Below are 22720 nucleotides of genomic sequence, written 5' to 3'. Positions count from 1 at the left end.
AAAAAAAAAAAAGATCAAGGTTTTATTCCCTATCTTATTGTACCCCTAGCTGTAATGAACATTTGCCTGAGTATTCCTCTTTATTTCAGTGAATGATTATTTTTTATATTTACTCAGGCCTTGGCAGCCTGCTTGGGTACCCTAATGAGTGGGCTTCCTGGGGTTTAGGCCTGAAAGTGTGTATTCTGAAAATTCTGTCGTGATTCTAAACTGTAAATCTATTCCCCACATTGAAAGTAAATGAACTCTTGTATCTCTGCCCTGGGTTCAGTAATTTTCATCAACCAGTAGATGTCTTTGTGCGTACAAGCTAAGTTGCTTCAGTTGAACCTGACTCTTTGTGACCCTATGAGCTGTAGCCTGCCAGACTCCTCTGTCCATGGGGATTCTCCAGGCAAGAATACTGGACTGAGTTGCCATGCCCTCATCCAGGGGATCTTCCCAACCTAGGGATTGAACTCATATTTCCTGTGACTCCTGCATTGCAGGCAGATTCTTTACCACTGAGCCACTGGGGAAGCCTTAGATGTCTTTGTAACTTGACATAAGGGTTTTCCTGAATTTTGGTGCTATTCACAAACTTTTTTTAAGGACTATTTAATCACTATTTTTAGCTGATTGTAAGATTTTATTAGCAAATATTTTATGTGTGATAATTACTAGTAAGCTTTTCATTTTAATAAGAAATTACTTAGATTTATAGTCACTGACACTGTAGGATGAGTATGTTTATAGTCACCATCACTGTCTAATGACTTTTATTTGTCTGATATTATGCAAAACATCATTCTTTTTACATTTGGAAACTTCTTCATATGAAGAAGCTGAGGCTTGACAGCTGCCTGGATAATGGCATCAAGATTAAAATCCAAGTTCACTTCCCTGGTGTCTCAGTGGTGTAAAATCCACCTGCTGACTCAGGAGATGTGAGTTCAATCCCGGGTTGGGAAAATTCCCTAGAGGAGGAAGCAACAACCCACTCCAGTATTCTTGCTGGGAAAGTCCCACGGACAGAGGAGCTTGGCGGGCTACAGTCCATGGGGTCGCTAAAGAGTTGGACATGACTTAGTGACTAAACAACAACAACAAAACGTAGAGGTACCTTTGCTAAATCTAACCCTGCTAACTATTAGAGATCTTATTTTCAGTAAAACAACATCTGTCATATACCAGTTACGGCTATTATTTTAATTTTATTGAGCAAACATTTAATTTGCAGATTTTTATAGATTTCTCATTTGTGTAAGCAATACATTTACAAAGTTTTTACTAAGCTTATGTTCTTACATATTTAAGTGTGTACTGTCTCCACTCTAGATTATGCTGCTTTCCCTATCCTTATGTTTTCTTGCCTTACAATTAATATTATTTCTTAAACTATGCCCCAAACAAGATAATTGTGGTTTTGCTCAGATTTGCTTAAGTATAAACCACTAGGAAGTCTTAAGTATACTATTTTATGACTATTAACAAATATTATACATAACTGAGTGGTTATTTATTCTTTTGTTATGTATGTTCTAAGTAATTGTGCACTTCTTAAAAGACAAGCTATTAATCAAATTAAACTTTTAAATTTTATGTTTTATGGTAAACTTTGCTTTTCTAGAACACTGAACTTACAAGAATTAAAATCTATTCTAATCATGAATAAACAAATCTTAAAATGTTGGCAAAGCCTCTAAAAACAAAGCAAAATTGGGACATTGTAGTTGACTTTACGGAGAAGGCAATGGCAAGCCACTCCAGTACTCTTGCCTAGAAAATCCCATGGATGGAGGAGCCTGGTAGGCTGCAGTCTGTGGGGTCGCTAAGGGTCAGACGCGACTGACTGACCTCACTTTCACTTTTCACTTTCACACATTGGAGAAGGAAATGGCAACCCACTCCAGTGTTCTTGCCTGGAGAATCCCAGAGACGGGGGAGCCTGGTGGGCTTCCGTCTATGGGGTCACACAGAGTTGGACATGACTGAAGTGACTTAGCAGCAGCAGCAGCAGCAGTTGACTTTAATATTGCCTTAACAAATAGAAATAAGAAGTTAGACATTTTAAAAACATTTCTTAAAAGTAGAAATTTCATTTATTCACACAACTATTCTTTCTAGTAGGCAATCGAGTATAAATTATATGTTATGGGTTCTTCAATAAACAGTTTGCTCAAGCAGAAAAACTGAAAGCATATTGCAGGTACAAAAAGGACTGTGAAGCTTATTGACACCTAAAGCCTAAGATATAAGCACTCCTCTCTCAAACATAATTTTAAAAATTTCATAAATGTGAGAATAGCTATTGCCAGATTAAAAAAATGTATGTTCTGTTCCACATTTACACATATAATCCTGGTTACATATATTGTATTGAATTGGACATGAAGATCAATGAATTTAGGAATAGTCTTTCAAAAACCTAAACTGTTTGCAGCAGTAAGAACCCAAGATAAAGGATAACTTTAAGAATGTCATTGGGTCTCTGAGGTCAGAAAAGATGGTTTTTATCATTGCTACACATCTATCACTTGAACAGCACATAGTAGACCCTAGATAAATATTTATTGGATAAATTAATTAAATACAACTACGGAAGTATACTTGTTATATAGTTGTATAGTATAGTTGTTTCTCAGATAACAATATATGACACATCAGTCATTTTTAGTATAAAAATAAGCTGTAATTTATTATTTCTTGAAATGGGTACTGGGTGAGAAATTTTTTTCCTTATCACAGATGAATCATAAAACTATCAAATTAGGTCCCCAAATGCCCAATGATTAACTGTATTTTCTTTTAAGGGGGTAATATTTGTGTTACAGAATTCTTGGTTCCAAGAATTTTATACGTATCTCCTAATCTTTGGGTTTGCATATTTATTTTTCCTGTGACAAAATAAATATCTATCATTATTCTTGCTCACCAAATGTTGCAATGCAATTTGCCAAATAGATATGAGTGTATGCTCTAAATTAAACAACATTCAAAATGATACGCAATAAAATATTAAAATGTTCATGCTCAATATTCACCATTGTAATGTAACTTAGACTTCTTTCTTAATTGCTACTATGAAAAAAATTAAATATAGGAAGTAGACTACACTAAGATTGAATTTTTCTAAAGGGTGGTTTCATTGGCAATGGAAAAACTTGGAATTTTGCCATCTATTATAAAATGTTTATAAAAACAGCTTGATTTGCAGTTTCAATGGCTTTATTGAAAGTTCATGATGTACAAAAAAATTAACGCTGTGCTTTGTGAATAAGAAATGCATCTACAGAAGGATCAACCGAAAAACCTTGATTAAACAAAGTATGGAAAATGGTTAAAAGTCATTCTGTTTTCTTTGAGTTTGCAGTTATTTGGAAGCATAAAACTTGTTTTGCCTTAGTTTGACAAAGAATACACTTTTTTCTTAAGTGAGAACAAATTTTATTTTATTGACATGATTAAAAACGTGTTGTAAAGAGAATGGAATATATCAACATGTTAAACAACTTTTGAAAGGTGAATTAATCGATCATAAAACTCTGAGCTTTACAAATAGCTGAAGAGAGAATAGAAGCAAAAAGCAAGGGAGAAAGGGAAAGGTACACCCAACTAAACACAGAGTTCCAGAGAATAGCAAGGAGAGACAAGGAGGCCTTCTTTGATGAACAAGGCAAAGAGATAGAGGAAGACAACTGAAGGGGAAAGACTAAAGATCTCTTCAAGAAAATTGGAAATCTCTAAGGAACATTTCATCCAATAATGGGCACAATAAGGGACAGAAACAGTAAAGACCTAATAGAAGCAGAAGAGGTCAAGAAGAGATGGAAACAATACACAAAAGAACTATACAAAAAAGATCTTAATGACCCAGATAACCAAGATATTGCGGTCACTCACCCACAGGCAGACATTCTGGAGTGTGAAGTCAAGTGGGATTTAGGAAGCACTGTTGTCAATAAAGCTAGTAGAGGTGATGGAATTCCAGCAGAGTTATTTAGAATTCTGAAAGATGATGCTATCAAAGTGTTCCACTCAATATGTCAGCAAATTTGGAAAACCAGAAGTGGCCACAGAACTGGAAAAGTCAATCCTCATCCCAATCCCCAAGAAGGGCAGTAATAAAGAATGTTCAAGTCACCAGACTTGAACTCATCTCCCATATCAGTAAGGTTATGCTCAAAATCCTGCATGCTAGGTTCAGCGTTATGTGAACTGAGAACTTCCAGATGTCAAAGCTGGACTTAGAAAGGCAGAGGAACCAGAGGTCAAATTGCCAACATTCCCTGGATCATAGAGAAAGCAAGCACATTCCAGAGAAAGCATCTACATTTGTTTCATTGAATATGCTAAAGCCTTTGTCTGCGTGGATCATAAAAAACTGTGGAAAATTCTTAAAAGTTGGGAATACCAAACCATTTTACCTGTCTCCTGAGAAATCTATATGCTGGTCAAGAAGCAAAAGTTATAACCTTGTATGGAACAACTGACTGGTTCAGAATTGAGAAAGGAGTATAGCAAGGCTGCTTATTGTCACCCTGTTTATTTAACGTATACACAGAACACATCATAAGAAATGCCGGGCTGGATGAGTTACAAGCTGGAATCAAGACTGCCAGGAGAAATATCAACAACCTCAGATATATGGATACCACTCTAATGGCAGAAAGAAAGAGGAACTAAAGAGTCTCTTGTTGAGGGTGAAGGAGGAGAGTGAAAGAGTTGGCTTAAAGCTCAATATTAAAGAAACTAAGATCATGGCATCTAGCCCCATCACTTCATGGCAAATAGAAGGGGAAAAGGTGGAAGCAGTGACAGATCTCCTCTTCTTGGGCTCTAAAATCACTGTGAATGGTGACTGCGGCCACGAAACTAGAAGACGATTGCTTCTTGGCATGAAAGGTTTGACAAACCTAAACAATGTGTTAAAAAGCAAAGACATCACTTTACTGACAAAGGTCTGCATAGTCAAGGCTATGGTCTTTCCAGTAGTCACGTACGGTTGTGAGAGCTGAATCATAAAGAAGGCAGAGCTTTGAAGAATTGATGCCTCAAACTGTGGTGCTGGAGAAGACTCTTGAGAGTCCCTTGGACAGGAGGGAGGTCAAACCAGTCAATCTTAGAGGAAATCAACCTTGAATATTTATTGGAGGGACTGATGCTGAAGCTCCAATACTTTGGCCACCTGATGTAAACAGCTGATTCATTGGAAAAGACCCCGATGACAGGAAAACTTGAAGGCAGGAGGAGAAGGGGACATCAGAGGATGATATGGTTGGATGGCTTCCCTGATGCAATGGACATGAACTTGGGCAAACTCCAGGAGATGGTGACGGACAGGGAAGTCTGGTGTGCTGCAGTTCATAAGGTCATGAAGAGTTGGACACGACTTGATGATTGAACAATGACAACAACAGAGCTCTAAGGGCTAGAGCTAGTGGCTAGTGTCCTAGTGGCTCAGTGGATAAAGAATCCACCTTCAATGCAGGAGACACAGGAGATGCTGGTTTGAACTCTGGGTTGGGAAGATCCCCTGGAGGAGGAATTGGCACCCCACTCTAGTAAGTAAATTGTATATATTTAATCTTTCTCCTCACTGAATTTTGAATTTAATTCATATTTGTTATATTTTAAGGAACGAAATTTCTAACTTGTATTTCCTATGCTTTCATGGAGTTTATCCTTAGGGAAACTAGATGGGTGAAGATGGTTATTTACTAAAAAGACATAAAGTGAAAGAGGTTACTTAGCTGTTATAAATATTATTAATGCACTAATAACATTAATGCAAATAACAACATTAACTTACAAAGGTCATTTTTGTCACAATCAATAGTCTATTTTAAATTTAAAAAATTTTTTCAGTTCAGTTCAGTTCAGTCGCTCAGGCGTGTCCGACTCTTTGCGACCCCATGAATCACAGCAGGCCAGGCCTCCCTGTCCATCACCAACTCCCAGAGATCACTCAAACTCATGTCCATCGAGTCAGTGATGCCATCCAGCCATTTCATTCTCTGTCATCCCCGTCTCCTCCCACGCCCAATCCTTCCTAGCATCAGACTCTTTTCCAGTGAGTCAACTCGTTGCATGAGGTGGCCAGAGTATTGGAGTTTCAGCTTTAGCATCAGTCCTTCCAATGAACACCCAGGATTGATCTTTAGAATGGACTGGTTGGATCTCCTTGCAGTCCAAGGGACTCTCAAGAGTCTTCTCCAGCACCACAGTTCAAAAGCATCAATTCTTCAGCGATCAGCTTTCTTCACAGTCCAACTCTCACATCCATACATGACCACGGGAAAAACCATAGCCTTGACTAGACGGACCTTTGTTGGCAAAGTAATGTCTCTAGAAAAGACTATACAGTGTAAGGTACAAATGTTTATGGTGAAAAAGGAATTTTATATGAAAAATTGCATGATGATTTTTCATAATACACATAGAATATTAAAAATTGTCAATAATAACAGGTTTGACAGTGATTTCAAAATTTTCAGATGTATTCTACATTTTAGATTACATAAAAGTTATATTCATTCCTGATTATTGATGAGCTAATGCCGTTTCATATGTTTAAAAATTGTTCCCATTTTGAAGTAAAAAAAAAAAACTCTAAATGGGACTTTAATTTTAACATTGTGAAATAGTTGTTTAAGTATATATAAAGAAATATAAGCAATATAAACCGCAAACTAACTAAAATGGAATAGAAGAGCCATAAGTCAAAACATGTCTTTTGCATAGAGTAGCAGAAATTTCTTTAAGGGTAAAAAGTAATGTGCAAAGGTGAAACGGGGCTAAAGGATCATTTTGGCATTGCCACAGTTCGTAAGAAAAGTTTAGCCAGGCCTCAGATGGGTGCTAGAAAACCACTAAAGGTGGGACCAAGCATTCATAGAAATTACATGGTCTGATTGTAGTTGTGCTATTGTTTTCTTATAATGTTTCCCTTTTTTTTTTTTTCATAAATTTCTGCCCTTTTAAGAAAGACAATTTCATTGACTCAACCCAGCCATTATTTGTTTTTGAGTCAAGTATTCCCACCCTGTTCCTCTAATTTTGGGATTATGGGAGGGACAGGAGAGCTTGGGGATCATGTCTTATTTTGCTTTGTCCTTCTAAAAGGGCATGGGTGTTAAGTAAGAGTGATAAGTTATACAGGGAAGGAAGATTTGTTCATAAGTTCATAACATTAAAAATTGCCTTATAATACTGAGCAGAATTCTCTGTGCTGTTCAGTAGGTCCTTGTTGGTTACTCCTTTTAAATATACCAGTGTGTGCATGTCAATCCTAAACTCTCTATTCCTTCCCCTCCACCCTACCCCCCTGGTAACCATAAGTTCATTCTCTTAGTCTATGTGTCTGTTGGGAAGAGAATTTGAAAAAGAATAGATGCATGTGTATATGTGTAATTGGAAAAAAACTGTTTTACAATCCTAGGGGGAAGAAATCATTGAATTGTACACTTAAAAATGGGGGAATTTTATGATACATGAATTGTATCTCAATAAAGCTGTTACTGTAAAAAGAAAAAAAAAAATTATGTCATAGTACAAGGTATACGACAGTTATCAGTATATATTTAACTTTTTTCTTCTTTTTGCTCCTCATTTTAAACAGAAGAGTAATCCGTTATTTAAAACATAAAAATTAAGTAACATTTTCACTAAATGAATCCACTTTTTGGTATATGTATCTGTTAGCTATTGTCACAGTAATGTTGCATAACAAAGAGTCACACAACCTCAAAGGACTACTGCTTGTATGCATGCTATGTCACATCTGACTCTGTGCACCCCTTGGACTGTAGCCCACCGGGCTCCTCTGTCTATGGGGTTCTCCAGGAAAGAATACTGAAGTGGGTTGCCATGTCCTTCTCCAAGGGATCTTCCCAACCCAGAGATTGAACCCTCATCTCTTATGTCTCCTGCACCACCTGGGAAGGACAAAGGACTAGCACAATACACATCTCACGCATCTCTGGGTAGGGGCTTCCTTGGTGGCTCAGAGGTAAAGAACTCGCTTGCCAATGCAGGAGACATGGGTTTGATCCTTGGCTCAGGAAGATCCCCTGGAGAAGGAAATGGCAACCCATTCCAGTATTCTTGCCTGTAAAATCCAATGGACAGAGGAGCCTAGAGGTCTACAGTCCATGGGTTAACAAAGAGTCGGGCACAACTGAACAACTGAGCACACACACGTCTCTGAGCAGGCAGTTAGGTTGATCTAGGCTCGAACTCAACTGGAAAGCCTGCTTCAGTCTATACACCTCTCAATGTCAAATTCTCCTCTGTTCAATGTCTGTTGTCCCCTTTCTAGTACTAGTAAACTTGCATGGCTATGGTATTCTAGTAACTATGGCAGAGGTACAAGAAGGCAACTACCTTTGAAGTCTTTACCTGGGTTGTATTTGTAAATATCCCACTAACTGAAACAATTATGGATGAGCCCAAAGTCAAGAGGTGGAGAGAGAAACTCCCTCTAAAGTTGGGACGGACTGTAGAGTCACTTATAGGAAGGAGTGAAAAATTGGGATCAATAATTCAAACTACTACAGCTAGTATCTTTAATATAAATCAAACTATGTTTCTATCTTGCAGCGGTCTTAATAGAAGAAGCCCTTTCTATTAAAATTACAGGATCTATTATGTAAAAAAAAAAAAACTGAAGAAAATTTTGGTGGAATATTTTTATTTGTTTTTCTTATACTAGCTTTTCCTTTTGAGGTATGTTTACCACGTTCAGATGAACAACTGTTGAAAAGTATACTCCGGGATGCTTTTCAGGGCATTTGTTTTGAAGAATGGTATAAAAATTTCCATAAGTTTCATATGCAACCACAGATATTTTAACTTGATCCTTTATCCTGCATTTACTTTTAGGCGTCCTTAAGAATCTGTTAAAATGCAGAAATTATGCAGTATTGATTTCAGGAAAAGTTGAAGTGGTTACACATGATTGCCTTTGCCTTAAAAGAAATCCTTATTTGGTTCTAATTTGAACAATATTGAAAGCACAACAAAACTAGCTTTTTATTATGTCACCACACATTTGGTGAGTTATGGAAAGCATTTTATTTCAGGAATGGAGTTAACTATGTCTTGTCCACACTTCAAGCCATTCTTGTCATTTCTGGCTACTATCCAAGCCCGCCTGTGACTCATACATATTTCTTTTCTGGTAAGAAATGCACTGAAATCCCAGGAACATATGTTGCTGACTGCTAGATGAGTTTTGGTGGTGAGAGATTAATGTAATTGCTTTTGTTTGAGAAGTATAATTGGTCACAGTTACATACATGTAGCTTATATGTAAAATATGCTCTGTTTTAAAACTCATTAATTTTTACTTTGCTTTTAAAAGATAATGTTTAAAAAATCTAAAATATGTATGCTTCCTTCTTTCCTCTTATTCCAGAACACTTGGAATAGAAAAAAGTACAAATTTATGTGAAATAAATGCAGATATATAAATATACACAAAACTTAATTTAAATTTCAGGTATACAGTTTGAAATGACAAAGTATTTGTTAGCTTAAAATTTAAAAAAGGGGTAGTCTAATTAATTCCCAAATTAAATTTTTCTTCCTCAAATATTATCAATGTTTCTTTTACTAAGCTGTTTTCTATTTAAAAATATAGTAAAATAATGTTTGCATGCCAAGTCGCTTCAGTCATGTCCAGCTTTTTGCAACACTATGGACTGTAGCCCTCTAGGCTCCTCTATCCATGGGATTCTCCAGGCAAGAATATTGGAGTGGGTTGGATGCCCTCCTCCAGGGGATCTTCCTGACCCCGGGATCAAACTTGTGTCTCAGGTCTCCTGCATTGACAGGCGGGTTCCTTACCACTAGTTCCACCTGGGAAGCCCAAATAACATCTAGTACGTAGCATTTTACTGCTCAGCTTTTGTGAAATACATATTTTCTATTCTTTCTTGTCATTGTGAAGAAAACCTATACCTAAATACAAAGATTTACTTTCTGATGATTCCCGAAACTTCAGTAAAGTTGGGTCCTGCAACAGACCTGTATTCTCAAGAATTTCTGGTTCATGTTTATGTGCAGTAGTGGCTCTAGGGATTTTTTTCTACTCGTTTACATCTAGCCCCTGCTGGTCTTTCATAGTATAAAATCATAGGTCATTTTTCCATAGTTTTATTTTCCCCATTTTCTTCAAGATTTCAGTTTCAAAAGTACAGAAATACCACCAAGATGAGACAGTACACTATTATAGCTACCACAGACTCTTGTGAAAAAGTTTGGTTACACATCATAAATAAATAAATACCTCAAAGCATTGTTTGCAGAGTATGGCTGGACCTTGCATACCTATGCAGTCCAAACATTACATTCCTGACATTTAGGACTTTTAGATGTAAACTGTTCTTTGCTAGGGCTCTCTCATAACTAAAATATGAGTCACTTGCAAACCATAATAGATTTTGGCTCTGCAACATGATGAAGTGTTCTAGATGTAGTGACACATTTCGCCGAGACTCATGGCAGCAGAATTCCCAGTGGTCACCCAAAATAGGGAAAGAAATGAAGAACAAAATTAAAAGAAGTATGCAAACCCTGGCATCATCCTTTCATGGCAATACAGCTCTATTCTTGTTGTTAAGAGGTGGAAGTGCTTGGAGATTAAACTCATAAATGATAGTGAAAGTAGTTGAATTTTCTTGTTCTTAAAGACTGAACTTAACTTCATACTTGAAATCTTAAAAAGAAGTGAGATGTTTGCCCTTCCAAATGAAATTATGTGATTAGTTCTCCTACCAAAAAGCTAATGTAGAATGCCAAGCTTTCTGCTGAGATGTAATTAAACCTTTTGCTATATTAGGTCCTCAGTAGTCTCCAACTCTATGTGCAATCCCATAGGCTGTAGCCTGCCAGGCTCCTCTGTCCATGGAACTCTAGGCAAGATTACTGGAGTGGGTTACCGTTCTCTTCTCCAGGGGATCTTCCTGACCCAGAGACTGAACCCTGGTCTCCTGCATTGCAGGCATATACTTTGCCATATGAGTCACCAAGGAAGCCCTTCTATCTAATCTCAGTGTATATACAGGATTTAACATAAATTTGCTAAATAAAGCCTTGTCATTGGAAGCTAATATAACATGCAAAATATGTCAGTTCCACTGACTTGAGTGAATCACATAGTATTTGGCTTTATTTGAAGTGAGTGAATGGAAAGTTATTGCCAAACATTTAAAATTTAAGTTTGATTATTTGCTTGAGCCGTGGCTTTCATATTTCTATCCTGATGTCTTTTTTAACGAATGTTCTTTTTGATTCCCAAGTTTAAAGTCAAGTCATAGAATGTTTCTTTGCACACACAACCCAGACGTCCCCCAGAACAGAGCCTTTCACTGCAATGCAGGCAGACTCATGTTCACACACAGCCTCCTCTCAGACAGGAAAGGTGGAGTTTTCCTTTTCAGAGCCAAAGGAAGTGACAGCTCAGGCGTGATGGTTGTACTGATCTTGGTGTGGATTTCAAATTGGTTAATTTGCTTTCAACTTCAACTCCTCACTTGAACCTCCATACAGAAAAATTAAATGCTAGATTTCAGCATTTTGTTTCACTCTGATGAAACAAAAATTGTTTTGAGTGTAAGATTAGACTTTGTCCTCACTCAATTGCAGTAGCACCAACAGAGTATAAACCAAGGCATCATTTAGCAAAGTGTTATTGGAGTGACATTGTAATAACCTATTAAGAGTAATGCACATTTGAATGACTGCAATTATTTTTGTAGGTTTATTCATGACTTTGTGGTGTTTAGTGTAGTTGTTTCTGAAACAGTGATGGGCATTTCACAGGATCCTATATTCCAGTCTTCCAGGTGGGAGACTTCCTGAATTGTTATTGTATGTTTATACAACAGATGGTTTTTCTGAAGTTGTTTTAAATCATCTGAGTATAAAATTATTGAATTATCATCAAATATGATTTTATGTTTTAAATTATAGATGATAACATGATGGGGACACAAGAACTAGGAAAACAATGGGATTGGATTGATCCTAAATATTATTGTAATATAGGTCAACGTTGATGAGTACATGTTTTATGTACCAGTGTTTGTGTGTGTGTGTTAGTTGCTTAGTCCTGTCTGACTCTGTGACCCCATGGACCATACCAGGCCCCCCTGTCCATGGAATTCTCCAGGCAAGAATACTGGAGTGGGTAGCCATTCCTTTCTCCAGAGGATCTTCCTAACCCAAGAATCGAACCCAGATCTCCTGCTTTACTGTCTGAGACACAAGGGAAGCCCACGCCAGTAACATACTTAATTTTTAAAAATTTGCTGAACATGTGACTCTAATAAAATGTCAAATAACCTGGGTTTGCTTTGAAAACAAATATTTCTGGAGAAAAAGTTACATGCGAGAGATGGATGAGTTGTGAGAATGCAGAAATAAAGAAGACAATTTTTGCCCTCAAAATTCTGAAAGCCACAAAGTTGAACAGTATAAATGATCTGTTAGCCCGAGAAGTTTTCCAAATGACCAATTTCTGTAATTTGTAAATGTATTAAAGAAATCAGAGCAAAAGTACTTCTGGTGAAATAAATAATTATTGGCAGACTTGTTAATTAAAAGATTGTTTAAATACAACCTGGTGGCATTATCATAGTATCTTTGGAGGTAATACATGTGAAGTCTAAGCAGTATTTTTGGTGCAATGCTTTGTCACAATTCATATGGTAATAGTAGTATTTGAGAAATTTGGAGTGTCAGTTACATGAAAATAAAAAGGCAATACTGTAAATAATTATACTTGGCACTAACAAAAAGCAACTGATCAAGAACTATTTGCTGTGATACGTCTTCTTTTACTGTTTTATAGTATATGTATTTTATGTCTGTCTCACAAACCATTTAAACCTTTGTCATTTTTGAAAATGATATTTTAATTTACTATTTTATTGGAGTATGATTGCTTTACAATTTTGTGTTGGTTTCTGCTGTATAACAAAATGAATCAGCTGTATATATCACCTCACACTGGTCAGAATGGCCATCATCAAAAAATCTATACACAGTATATGGTGGAGAGTGAGTGGAGAAAAGGGAACCCTCTTGCACTGCTGATAGGAATGCAATTTGATAAAACCTCTATAGAGAATATTATGCAGGATCCTTAAAAAAGAAAAATAGAATTATCATATGATAGTTCTATTGTTGGATAGCCCAGAAATCCCACTACTGGGCATTTACCCTGAGAAAACCATATGTCAAAAAGACACAAGTATCCCAGTGTTCATCACAGCACTATTTACAATGGCCAGGACACGGAAGAAATAGCTTCTTTGTAGACATTTTCAAAGCAATAATTTTACTGCTATCTAGGGAGAAAGTCTGAGTGCAGGATGAGAAGGGGGTGACAGAGTATGAGATGGTTTGGATGGCATCCCCAACTCAATACACATGAGTCTGAGCAAACTCCAGGAGAGAGTGAAGTGCTGCAGTCCATGGGGTCACAAAGAGTCAGACGCAACTGAGTGACTGAACAACGAGATAATTTAGCTATAGTTTCTTTACTTGCAGTGTATACCCACCACCTATCTGCTGATTGTTTAATAGTCTTGCAGTGGCATCACTAAGGCAAAACTTCACAGATTATTTTCCATTAATATAAATATAAAGGAACTTAAAATGAGCAAGGATGTGGAAAAATAATATTTGTAGGGTAGATAATCAAACATTACTTTTTTAAAAAATTAATTTTCTGTACACATCAAATGCATATTTTTTTTGAACACTCATTGTATTTGACAAAGATTAGAGGGAGTGGTCTAAGGCATGTTATGCTGCTTCCTCCATAGACCTGTCCACATATCTCTGCAAAAATCAGTGGGCTAGAGTTAAGAGTGTGACTGTTATTTTTTCTTAGATAAATGACCTGACAGTTCAATGCCTTGCTTTTGACTGGGAGATGAACTTGATGATATCTGGGATTCTAAGAATTTTGATATTACTTCTTGCAAATGCATAGATTTCCATTTTTTATTTTCTAAGTCTATTCCAGTCTATTTTATCTCATCACAGCAAATGTTTGAAACAACAGACCAGTGTTACAGCTCACACAGGCAGGATTTTATTAGGCAGATGGCAGAAAGTACACACCCAAGACATGAGAGCTAGTGGACCCTGTAGGAGTGGCCTCAACCCTGCTTGGGTTCCCTTTTTATACTTTTTGTCCCCTCCGCCCCGGAGCCTCATTGGTTCTGCCCTATGCAAAATAGGGCTTGTGTCCACCACCTATCAGGAAGGGGGCATGTTTGGGTGTGTTTTTTCCCACCCAAGTTTCCCATTCCAGTCCTTGGATTTTCTTCCTTTGTCTCTTTTCCTGGGCTTTTTCTAACTGACATTTTTGAACTCCTTTTTTCCTAGACTACCTAACATAATCTTTTGTTGTTTTATAAATTCTACAATCTTTTAAAAGGAAAAAAAAAATGATTACTTTTCACCCTTGTTCGTTAAGAACACTTTTGTAGGTTGCAGGAAGATTGTGAATTAAAAATATGTTTGGGGGCATTTTTCATCCTGATATATTAAGAACCAATTCATTTAGCTTGCAGAGAGAGTATGAATTTAAGAATGTTTTTAATTGTGGTTGAGATAGTGACCACAATGCAATTGTCAGTTTACTAACTGAGGAACGAGCTCATAATGGACCTTAATATTTTAGTTGATTCCTTAGCCTTGAATGTAGAGTATTACTTTCATAATATCAACTTATATTAGTTAAATACCATGTTTTATGTTTAGAAACATGTAATGATTTGATAATTGCTATTGCTAATTAGCAACTTGCTCATTTATGATGTAGTTGAATTCTGATTTTTTTTACTTAAAAAATTAAAAGTAAATTCCCAAAATATAGCATCATTCCTGATGCAGTACAGAATAAAATGATAAATTGCATATAATAGGGAAACATTTTTAAGGAGTAAATCATTGTACACATTTCATAGCAACAATTTGCACAGTAAACATTTTATTTTTTAAAGATCTATTTGGCTATTCAGCATAAAAGTTTGGTGACATTATTTAAAGCCATATTTTTAAATTAACTTTTACCTTAACAAAACTACCACAAGACAGACACTTTTTAATTAATTGATTGTTAGCTCCCTTAATCTTGGTCATGTGTTTTTCTTTAAACATTATTATTTACTAGGGTTTCACTGCCTAGGGATGAGGTGTCTTAGCCAAGAAAGTCATTATTCTGAAGGTATCTGAATGGTAATGCAGTGATGGTCATAGACAATACCTGTCATTAGGTGTAGCTGATATTGTGTTATAAACAAGTCAACCACGAAGCTACCAACTACCCTTGTAATGGTAGGTGAAACCATATATGTCCGCTAAGGGCCAACTATCTAAGCCCAAAGGTCAACATCTGATAGGCAGGCATAAAATATGCAAGTACCTTATCTTCATAGTGTAGTGTTTCTTTCATCTTTGAGGGTCAGTTTTCACAAACTTATAGAATTGATACCTTGAAGATGTCCCCTGGACTTAAATTATGTAACCTATCGGCAGTCTTTATTTGTTTTGCTTTCATTTAAAATACGGCCACTTGTGAAGGGAAGCTTCTGAGTTCAAAATGTGATTATTTTTTGCAAAATAATATTTAATAGTACAATTATTTTGCTTATTTCTTGTCCAAACAAATGTAAAACATTAGAGGGGCAATGCTAGTACTGAAAGCTATGCAGTAGTTTTGGGTATGTATTTTAAAAGAATGGAATGCATTTATCAACATACTTTATTTAGTATAGGCATTGTATTTTAGACAATTCTTAAAATCAGATAATTTATAAATAAACCAGGGACGGGGGAGCCTGGTGGGCTTCCGTCTATGGGGTCACACAGAGTCGGACACGACTGAAGTGACTTAGCAGCAGCCATTATCTGTATTATTTAAAGTTATCTGATTTGTACAGAAAGGACTCTTTAAAATTATAGTGTCTTAATTAATACCTCTAGATAACTTACTATTATATTTAATAAACTATATTTTCTTTCTCGATTTCTTCTCTAAATTGTTAATGTTTGATTCTTGTGTTTTATATGACAATATTTCAAAAAGCCATACCAAATCTTAGTCCAAAGTGAGGGTAGTAATGGAATAAGACTCTTAGGTTTATGGGAAATCCAAGACAGCGAGTCAAGTGCATGTTAGAATCTGGAGTCATCAGGAAAAATGGTAACTGCCAAGGGCAAGATACAGGACTGCTTGAAGAATTGCCCATAGTGTAGGTGACTGCTTGGAATCAAGATGTCAACTCTGTATTTTCCAAACATGTTTCTATTTGTACATATTTCCATGGTCAGACTTCATTTATTCCCCACAAGAGATGGTGGCCTGTCTTATTTTCTTATATATTTACTATAAAGTGACTAACATGTACCTTTTATGTGATGGAGTCTAAAAGATTAAATGAATAAATATGGGAATCAGTGACACTTCACAGGCAAACAGTGATCACAATCTTGGAACTCTTGGTAGAAACTGAAGAACTTACACACTGATTCAGAAGTGAAGGGATTGCCAGATGAAATCTACTACACCACTCACTGGTTCAGATCTCCTCCTCTTGGTTATTCATACTCTAGGCTAGTGAGGGAATCTAGAGAAGTCATGCTGGAAGTTTTTGAGGAATACTTGAGGAATTGTGAAGTGGAGCAGAGAGACTGGAAAATTAAAGAGAATATCTAGATTTTTCTTTGAAGAAGAATACAAAGTTATAGTTTTTTGATTGGCAAGCTGATACTGATTTTGGTTTTATTAAATGGATGACCTCTGGTGTCTTTAATCAAAACATAACCTTCAGTTCAGTTCAGTCACTCAGTCATGTCCGACTCTCCGCGACCCCATGAATCACAGCACGCCAGGCCTCCCTATCCATCACCAACTCCCTTAATGTATATCAAAATCCAATGATGAAATGTCCTAGATCTGTGTCAATAACTGGTAGAGTATAGATATATTCAGAAATGTTTAGTTTTGAGTCTATTAATATTTAACTAAATTTATTCTTGCTAACAAAGACAGAAACAATTTTTTTTGTACCTGAAATGATGGAGTTGGCCAAAATCTCATAGAGCAGACATGGTCACAGATTCCTAGGGCTAAATCTAGGGATCATTCAGCTGATTTATTTTTAATTCTGACAAAGATTTATAGACTGACCCAAGAGTATATGGCTAGTTAGTTCGTATGTAAGTGATCCAAATTGCAGACAGGAATAATATGCACATTTATAAAAATATATTTATAAAGCTGTGACATACTTTTCAAGTATGATTCATTATGTTTATTGAACACACATGCTTAAAGAGAGAGAGGGGTGTGCTTATATAGAGAGAGAAATAGGTTTGCATTGTAGTAAAGGAAACTTACTAGCTCTCTGGCATTGGATAATTACTTAACCTGTGTACATTGGTTAACTCTTTTCTCTAACGGGAATATAATAGTACTTGCCTCATAGGGCTCTTTTGAGGATTTTTTATGCATTTATGTGTGTGTTTGTGTATGAATGTGCATATACATATACCTTACAACATGGTTTGGCACATTCGTGTTAGTTATAACTATTACAATATAGAAGGGTCTTGTTCAATTCATGCACTCATCATCCATAATGAAGAATCTACTATATATAACATGTTTCTACTATAGAATCTACCATACCTAATAAACTGGATTTAGAAAAGGCAGAGGAACCAGAGATCAAATTGCCAACATCCATTGGATCATAGGTAAAGCAAGAGAGTTCCAGAAAAATATCTATTTCTGCTTCATTGACCATGATAAAGCCTTTGACTGTGTGGATCACAGCAAACTGTGGAAAATTCTTAAAGAGATAGGAGTACCAGGCTACCTTAATTGCCTTCTGAGAAACCTGTATACAGGTCAAGAAGCAATGATTAGAACAGGACATGGAATGACGGACAGGTTCCAAATTGGGAAAGGAGTACGTCAAGAGTGTATACTGTCACCTTGCTTATTTAACTTACATGCAGAGTACATCATGTAAAATGCCAGGCTGGATGAAGCATAAGCTAGAATCAAAATTGGCAGGAGACATATCAATAACCTCAGATATGCAAATGACACCACCCTTATGGTAGAAAGGGAAGAGGAACTAAAGAGCCTCTTGTTGAAGGTGCAAGAGGAGAGTGAATAAGCTGCCTTAGAACTCAACATTCAAAAAACTAAGATCATGGCATCTGGTCCCATCACTTCATGGCAAATAGATGGGGAGACAATGGTAACAGTGACAGACTTTATTTTGGGGGGCTTCAAAATCATTGCAGATGGTGACTGCAGCCATGAAATTAAAAGACACTTGCTCCTTGGAAGAAAAGCTATGACCAACCTAGACAGCATATTAAAAAGCAGAGCCATAACTTGGCCAACAAAAGTTCATATAGTTAAATGTATGGTTTTTCCAGTAGTCATGTATGGATGTGAGAGTTGGACCATAAAGAAAACTGAGTGCTGAAGAATTGATGCTTTTGAACTGTGATGTTAGAGAAGACTCTTGAGAGTCCCTTGGACTGCAAGGAGATCAAACCAGTCGATCCTAAAGGAAATCAATCCTGAATATTCATTGGAAGGGCAAGGGCTGAAACTGAAGTTCCAATATTTTGACCACCTGATGTGAAGAACTGACTCATTAGAAAAGACCCTGATGCTAGGAAAGATTGGACACTACTGAGCGGCTGAACAACAGATGAGTGTATGAGTGTGTGTGTGTAGGTATATGTGAATGTGTGTGTGTGTGTGTGTAGAGAAGAACACTAAATTGAGGGTAAAGAGAATCCAGAAAGGCACCAATTAAACATGACATCAAAGATATATCAGGACCTGTACCATGCACTAGAAATACATTGTTCAGTCTCTCAGTTGTGTCTGACTCTTTGTGACCCCATGGACTGCAGCACACCAGGCCCTCACTGTCCTTCACCATCTCCCAGAGCTTGCTGAAACACATGTCCATTAAGTCAGTGATGCCATGCAACCATTTCATCCTCTGTTGTCCCCTTCTCTTCCTCCCTTCCACCTTTCCCAGCATCAGGGTCTTTTCAGAGTCAGTATTTTGTATCAGGTGGTCAAAGATTTGGAGCTTCAGCCTTAGCATCAATCAGTCAATCACTCCAATGATACTCAGAATTGATTTCCTCTAGGGTTGACTGGTTTGATCTCCTTGCAGTCCAACGGACTCTCAGGAGTCATATTCTATCACAAATACAGTCTCTCGCTGGCTCTAAGGAATGCCCAGTTCTGTTCTGATAATTTAAAAACCAAGATCTACTTTTTATTGAACGTTTCCCCTGATAAGCATTTTGTGCATCATCACGGTTTTAGTCTTCATTAAATGCTCTAAGATACATTATTGTCCCAATTTTAAGATAAGGAGAGTGAGGCTCAGAGAAATTAAGTGCTCAAATTTCCCCAGTTAATAAGTGCAGAGACAGAATCTGAACTCTGGTTGTTCTAATTCAAAAACTCATGTTATTTACAACTGTGCAAGGAAGTTGGAAATGCTCCTTACAAGCTGCAATTTTAATGATCTCAATCTCTTTTAAAGGCAGTGGTGTAGAGAATGGTGTTGCTGCTGCTGCTGCTAAGTCACTTCAGTCGTGTCCTACTCTGTGCGACCCCATAGACGGCAGCCCATAAGGCTTCCCCATCCCTGGGATTCTCCAGGCAAGAACACTGGAGTGGGTTGCCATTTCCTTCTCCAATAGAGAATGGTGTTAACCAAAAGCAAAATAGCAGATTTCTAACTACTAAGGCTGCCCTAACCATTTCCTAGACCAATTTGGGACGTTCAGTTCAGTTCAGTTCAGTCGCTCAGTCATGTCCGACTCTCCGTGACCCCATGAATCACAGCATGCCAGGCCTCCCTGTCCATCACCAACTCCCGGAGTTCACTCAAACTCATGTCCACAGAGTCGGTGATGCCATCCAGCCATCTCATTCTCGGTCGTCCCCTTCTCCTCCCACCCCCAACCTTTCCCAGCATCAGAGTCTTTTCCAGTGAGTCAACTCTTCACATGAGGTGGCCAAAGTATTGCAGTTTCAGCTTTAGCATAGGTCCTTCTAATGAACACCCAGGATCAATATCCCTTAGAATGGACTGGTTGGATCTTCTTGAGGTACAAGGGACTCTCAAGAGTCTTCTCCAACACCACAGTTTGAAAGCATCAATTCTTCGGCGATCAGCTTTCTTCACAGTCCAACTCTCACATCCATACATGACCACGGGAAAAACCATTGCCTTGACTAGACAGACCTTTGTTGGCAAAGTAATGTCTCTGCTTTTTAATATATTATCAAGGTTGGTCATAACTTTCCTTCCAAGGAGTAAGCGTCTTTTAATTTCATGGCTGCAATCAGCATCTGCAGTGATTTTGGAGCCCAAAAAAATAAAGTCTGACACTGTTTCCACTGTTTTTCCAATTTGGGACATTAGCTGTGATCAAAACTGTCCTATTAAGTAGTGGAACTACAGTAATGACTTAGTACTGAATTCTGTATACTGTTTCTAAGTTTTACTTTTTATCAATTTCTCATCCATTTATTTGTCTAGCTCGCCTGTATTTCCCACTCATTCTTTGCCAGAGAATACTAACAATCCTATTTACTACCTCTCCTTCCACCCTTTCCTATTCCTGGGGAAAAAAAAAAACTAGAATTATTTTGCTGTCTCCTAATATTCACTCTCATCACTCTTGATCCGATGGAGTTTTTATAACTATAAAAGGTGACATTTCATCCTAGAAGAAAAATGTCCTGGATACATCCGAGCTAAATGGGTGGATGGACTTTCCTCCATGACTTAATTTGGTGATCCAGCTGGGGAAATTTTCAGTTTTATTAGCAGTTGTCTCCTTTTTCTTATCAGATATTCAGCTTTTAGCATATAACTCAAAAGAGAAAACACATGGCTTGAAGTTATTATTTAATATTCACAGATTGTTCTTTCTAAACAGTTTTTCTTAGGTTTTTTTTTTTTTTGAAAGTCACTCAGTTGGGTTGACTTTACAACCCCATGAACTATACAGTCCATTTAATTCTCCAGGCAAGAATACTAGAGTGGGTAGCCTTTCCCTTCTCCAGGGATCTTCCCAGCCCAGGGATTGAACCCAGGTCTCCCACGTTGCAGGCAGATTGTTTACCAGCTGAGCCACAAGAGAAGCCCCCAAATACCGGAGAGGGTAGCCTATCCCATCTCCAGCAGATCTTCCTGACCCGGAAATCAAACTGGGGTCTCTTGAATTGCAGGAGGATTCTTTACCAACTGAGCTACCAGGGAAGCCCTTTCTTAGGTAGGGAAACAAATAATTCTGACTTCTGATGAGGATCTTTCAAGGAAAGTTAGTATTTGCAACCTATCTGAATACCACGTATGAACGGGATGATTGTTAACTCTAGTCACACTAAGAAGTGTTGATGGGACTGAAGATAGAAAAGATATGTATAGTTTTCTTCCCCCAAAGATTGAGAGTTGACTTTAAAGGGAAAAATGCTGAGTGTTTCTTAAAACAAAATGTGAACCTCTTTATTTCCCCTGGACATTAGTTGCCAATATGTAAACGTTTCAGGAAGAAATTTTATACCATGTCATCTGTGTGTCAGGCAGCACTTAATGACTGAAAGACAGACAGTGCTAATCTGAACAATTCTTCACTGGTGCACAAATCTGGGGATTTAGATGACAGTTGATCTATGGACCTATTCTATTCTAAACTCCTAGGTGATCATTTAAAATCAGTTACTATCAATAAGTCAAATGATCTTTCTTGGCTTTTCTTTTCCTAAAAATAATTCACAGCTTTCTCCAGTGTATTTCCTGGGATGTTATATATAAAGGTTCTGATTCTTTTTGGAAGGCTTAGTTGAGTGGATTCCTGGTATACAATTTAACTGGTATTTTGCAGACATATGCAGCATTCATATATTGTTTCTTTTCTTTCTTTTAGGTAGAAATAACACTTCAAGATATCAATGACAATCCACCAGTGTTCCCAACAGACATGCTGGATCTCACAGTGGAGGAGAATATCGGAGATGGTTCTAAGATTATGCAGCTGACAGCCATGGATGCTGATGAGGTACCTCACACCTTGTCTCTGACTTTTTGAAACATAATATTCCAGTGATCTATCAAATTTCTACTGTATGTTGACAACATTTATTAACTAATAATTAAGGCTAAGCATTGAGTGCTGTTTTCCAAAGTCAATTCTTGAAATGTGACATAGGAATGCTAAGATAGAGACTGTCTAAAGGCAACTTTCCTTTGATCAGCAATTCACAACTCAGTTAATTGCTGGTGCATCTTAGATTCAGTAGCCAAATTATTTTAATTTCTCAAAGGATAAAAAAATATTTACCGAAATATCTTATTTTTAATGCCCCATCGCTCCCATTTGCTATCTTATAGCCTATATAGCTAAGAATTTATTTTTATTTGTATTTGAAAAAAGCAAATTTTGAAAATAAAAAAAATTATGACAACTTTGAAACTTTTCATTTAACTTGCATATATGCATGTGAGCATACTGTCTCTTCAGTCGTGTCTAACTCTGTGACCCTATGGACTGTAGCCTGCCAGGCTTTTCTGTCCATGGGGATTCTCTAGGAGACAATACTGGGGTAGGTTGCCATGCCTCCCTCTAGGGGATCCTCTCAACCCAGGGATTGAAT

The 22720-nt window shown here is 37.1% G+C and overlaps 1 protein-coding gene across 1 annotated transcript in view; it reads left to right on the top strand.

Moving 5' to 3' along the window:
* Positions 1-22720, top strand: part of FAT4 (FAT atypical cadherin 4) — a 183898-nt gene that overhangs the window by 56855 nt on the left and 104323 nt on the right. The window contains exon 2 of the mRNA XM_055405783.2: positions 21994-22125. Coding sequence (XP_055261758.2) covers positions 21994-22125 — 132 coding nt within the window. The remainder of the gene's footprint in view (positions 1-21993; positions 22126-22720) is intronic.

This window comes from Moschus berezovskii, chromosome 19, assembly GCF_049115385.1.
Source record: "Moschus berezovskii isolate FMDL1 chromosome 19, NW_MosBer_1.0, whole genome shotgun sequence".
Lineage (NCBI taxonomy): Eukaryota > Metazoa > Chordata > Mammalia > Artiodactyla > Moschidae > Moschus > Moschus berezovskii.
This window is presented reverse-complemented; position numbering and strand designations above follow the sequence as displayed.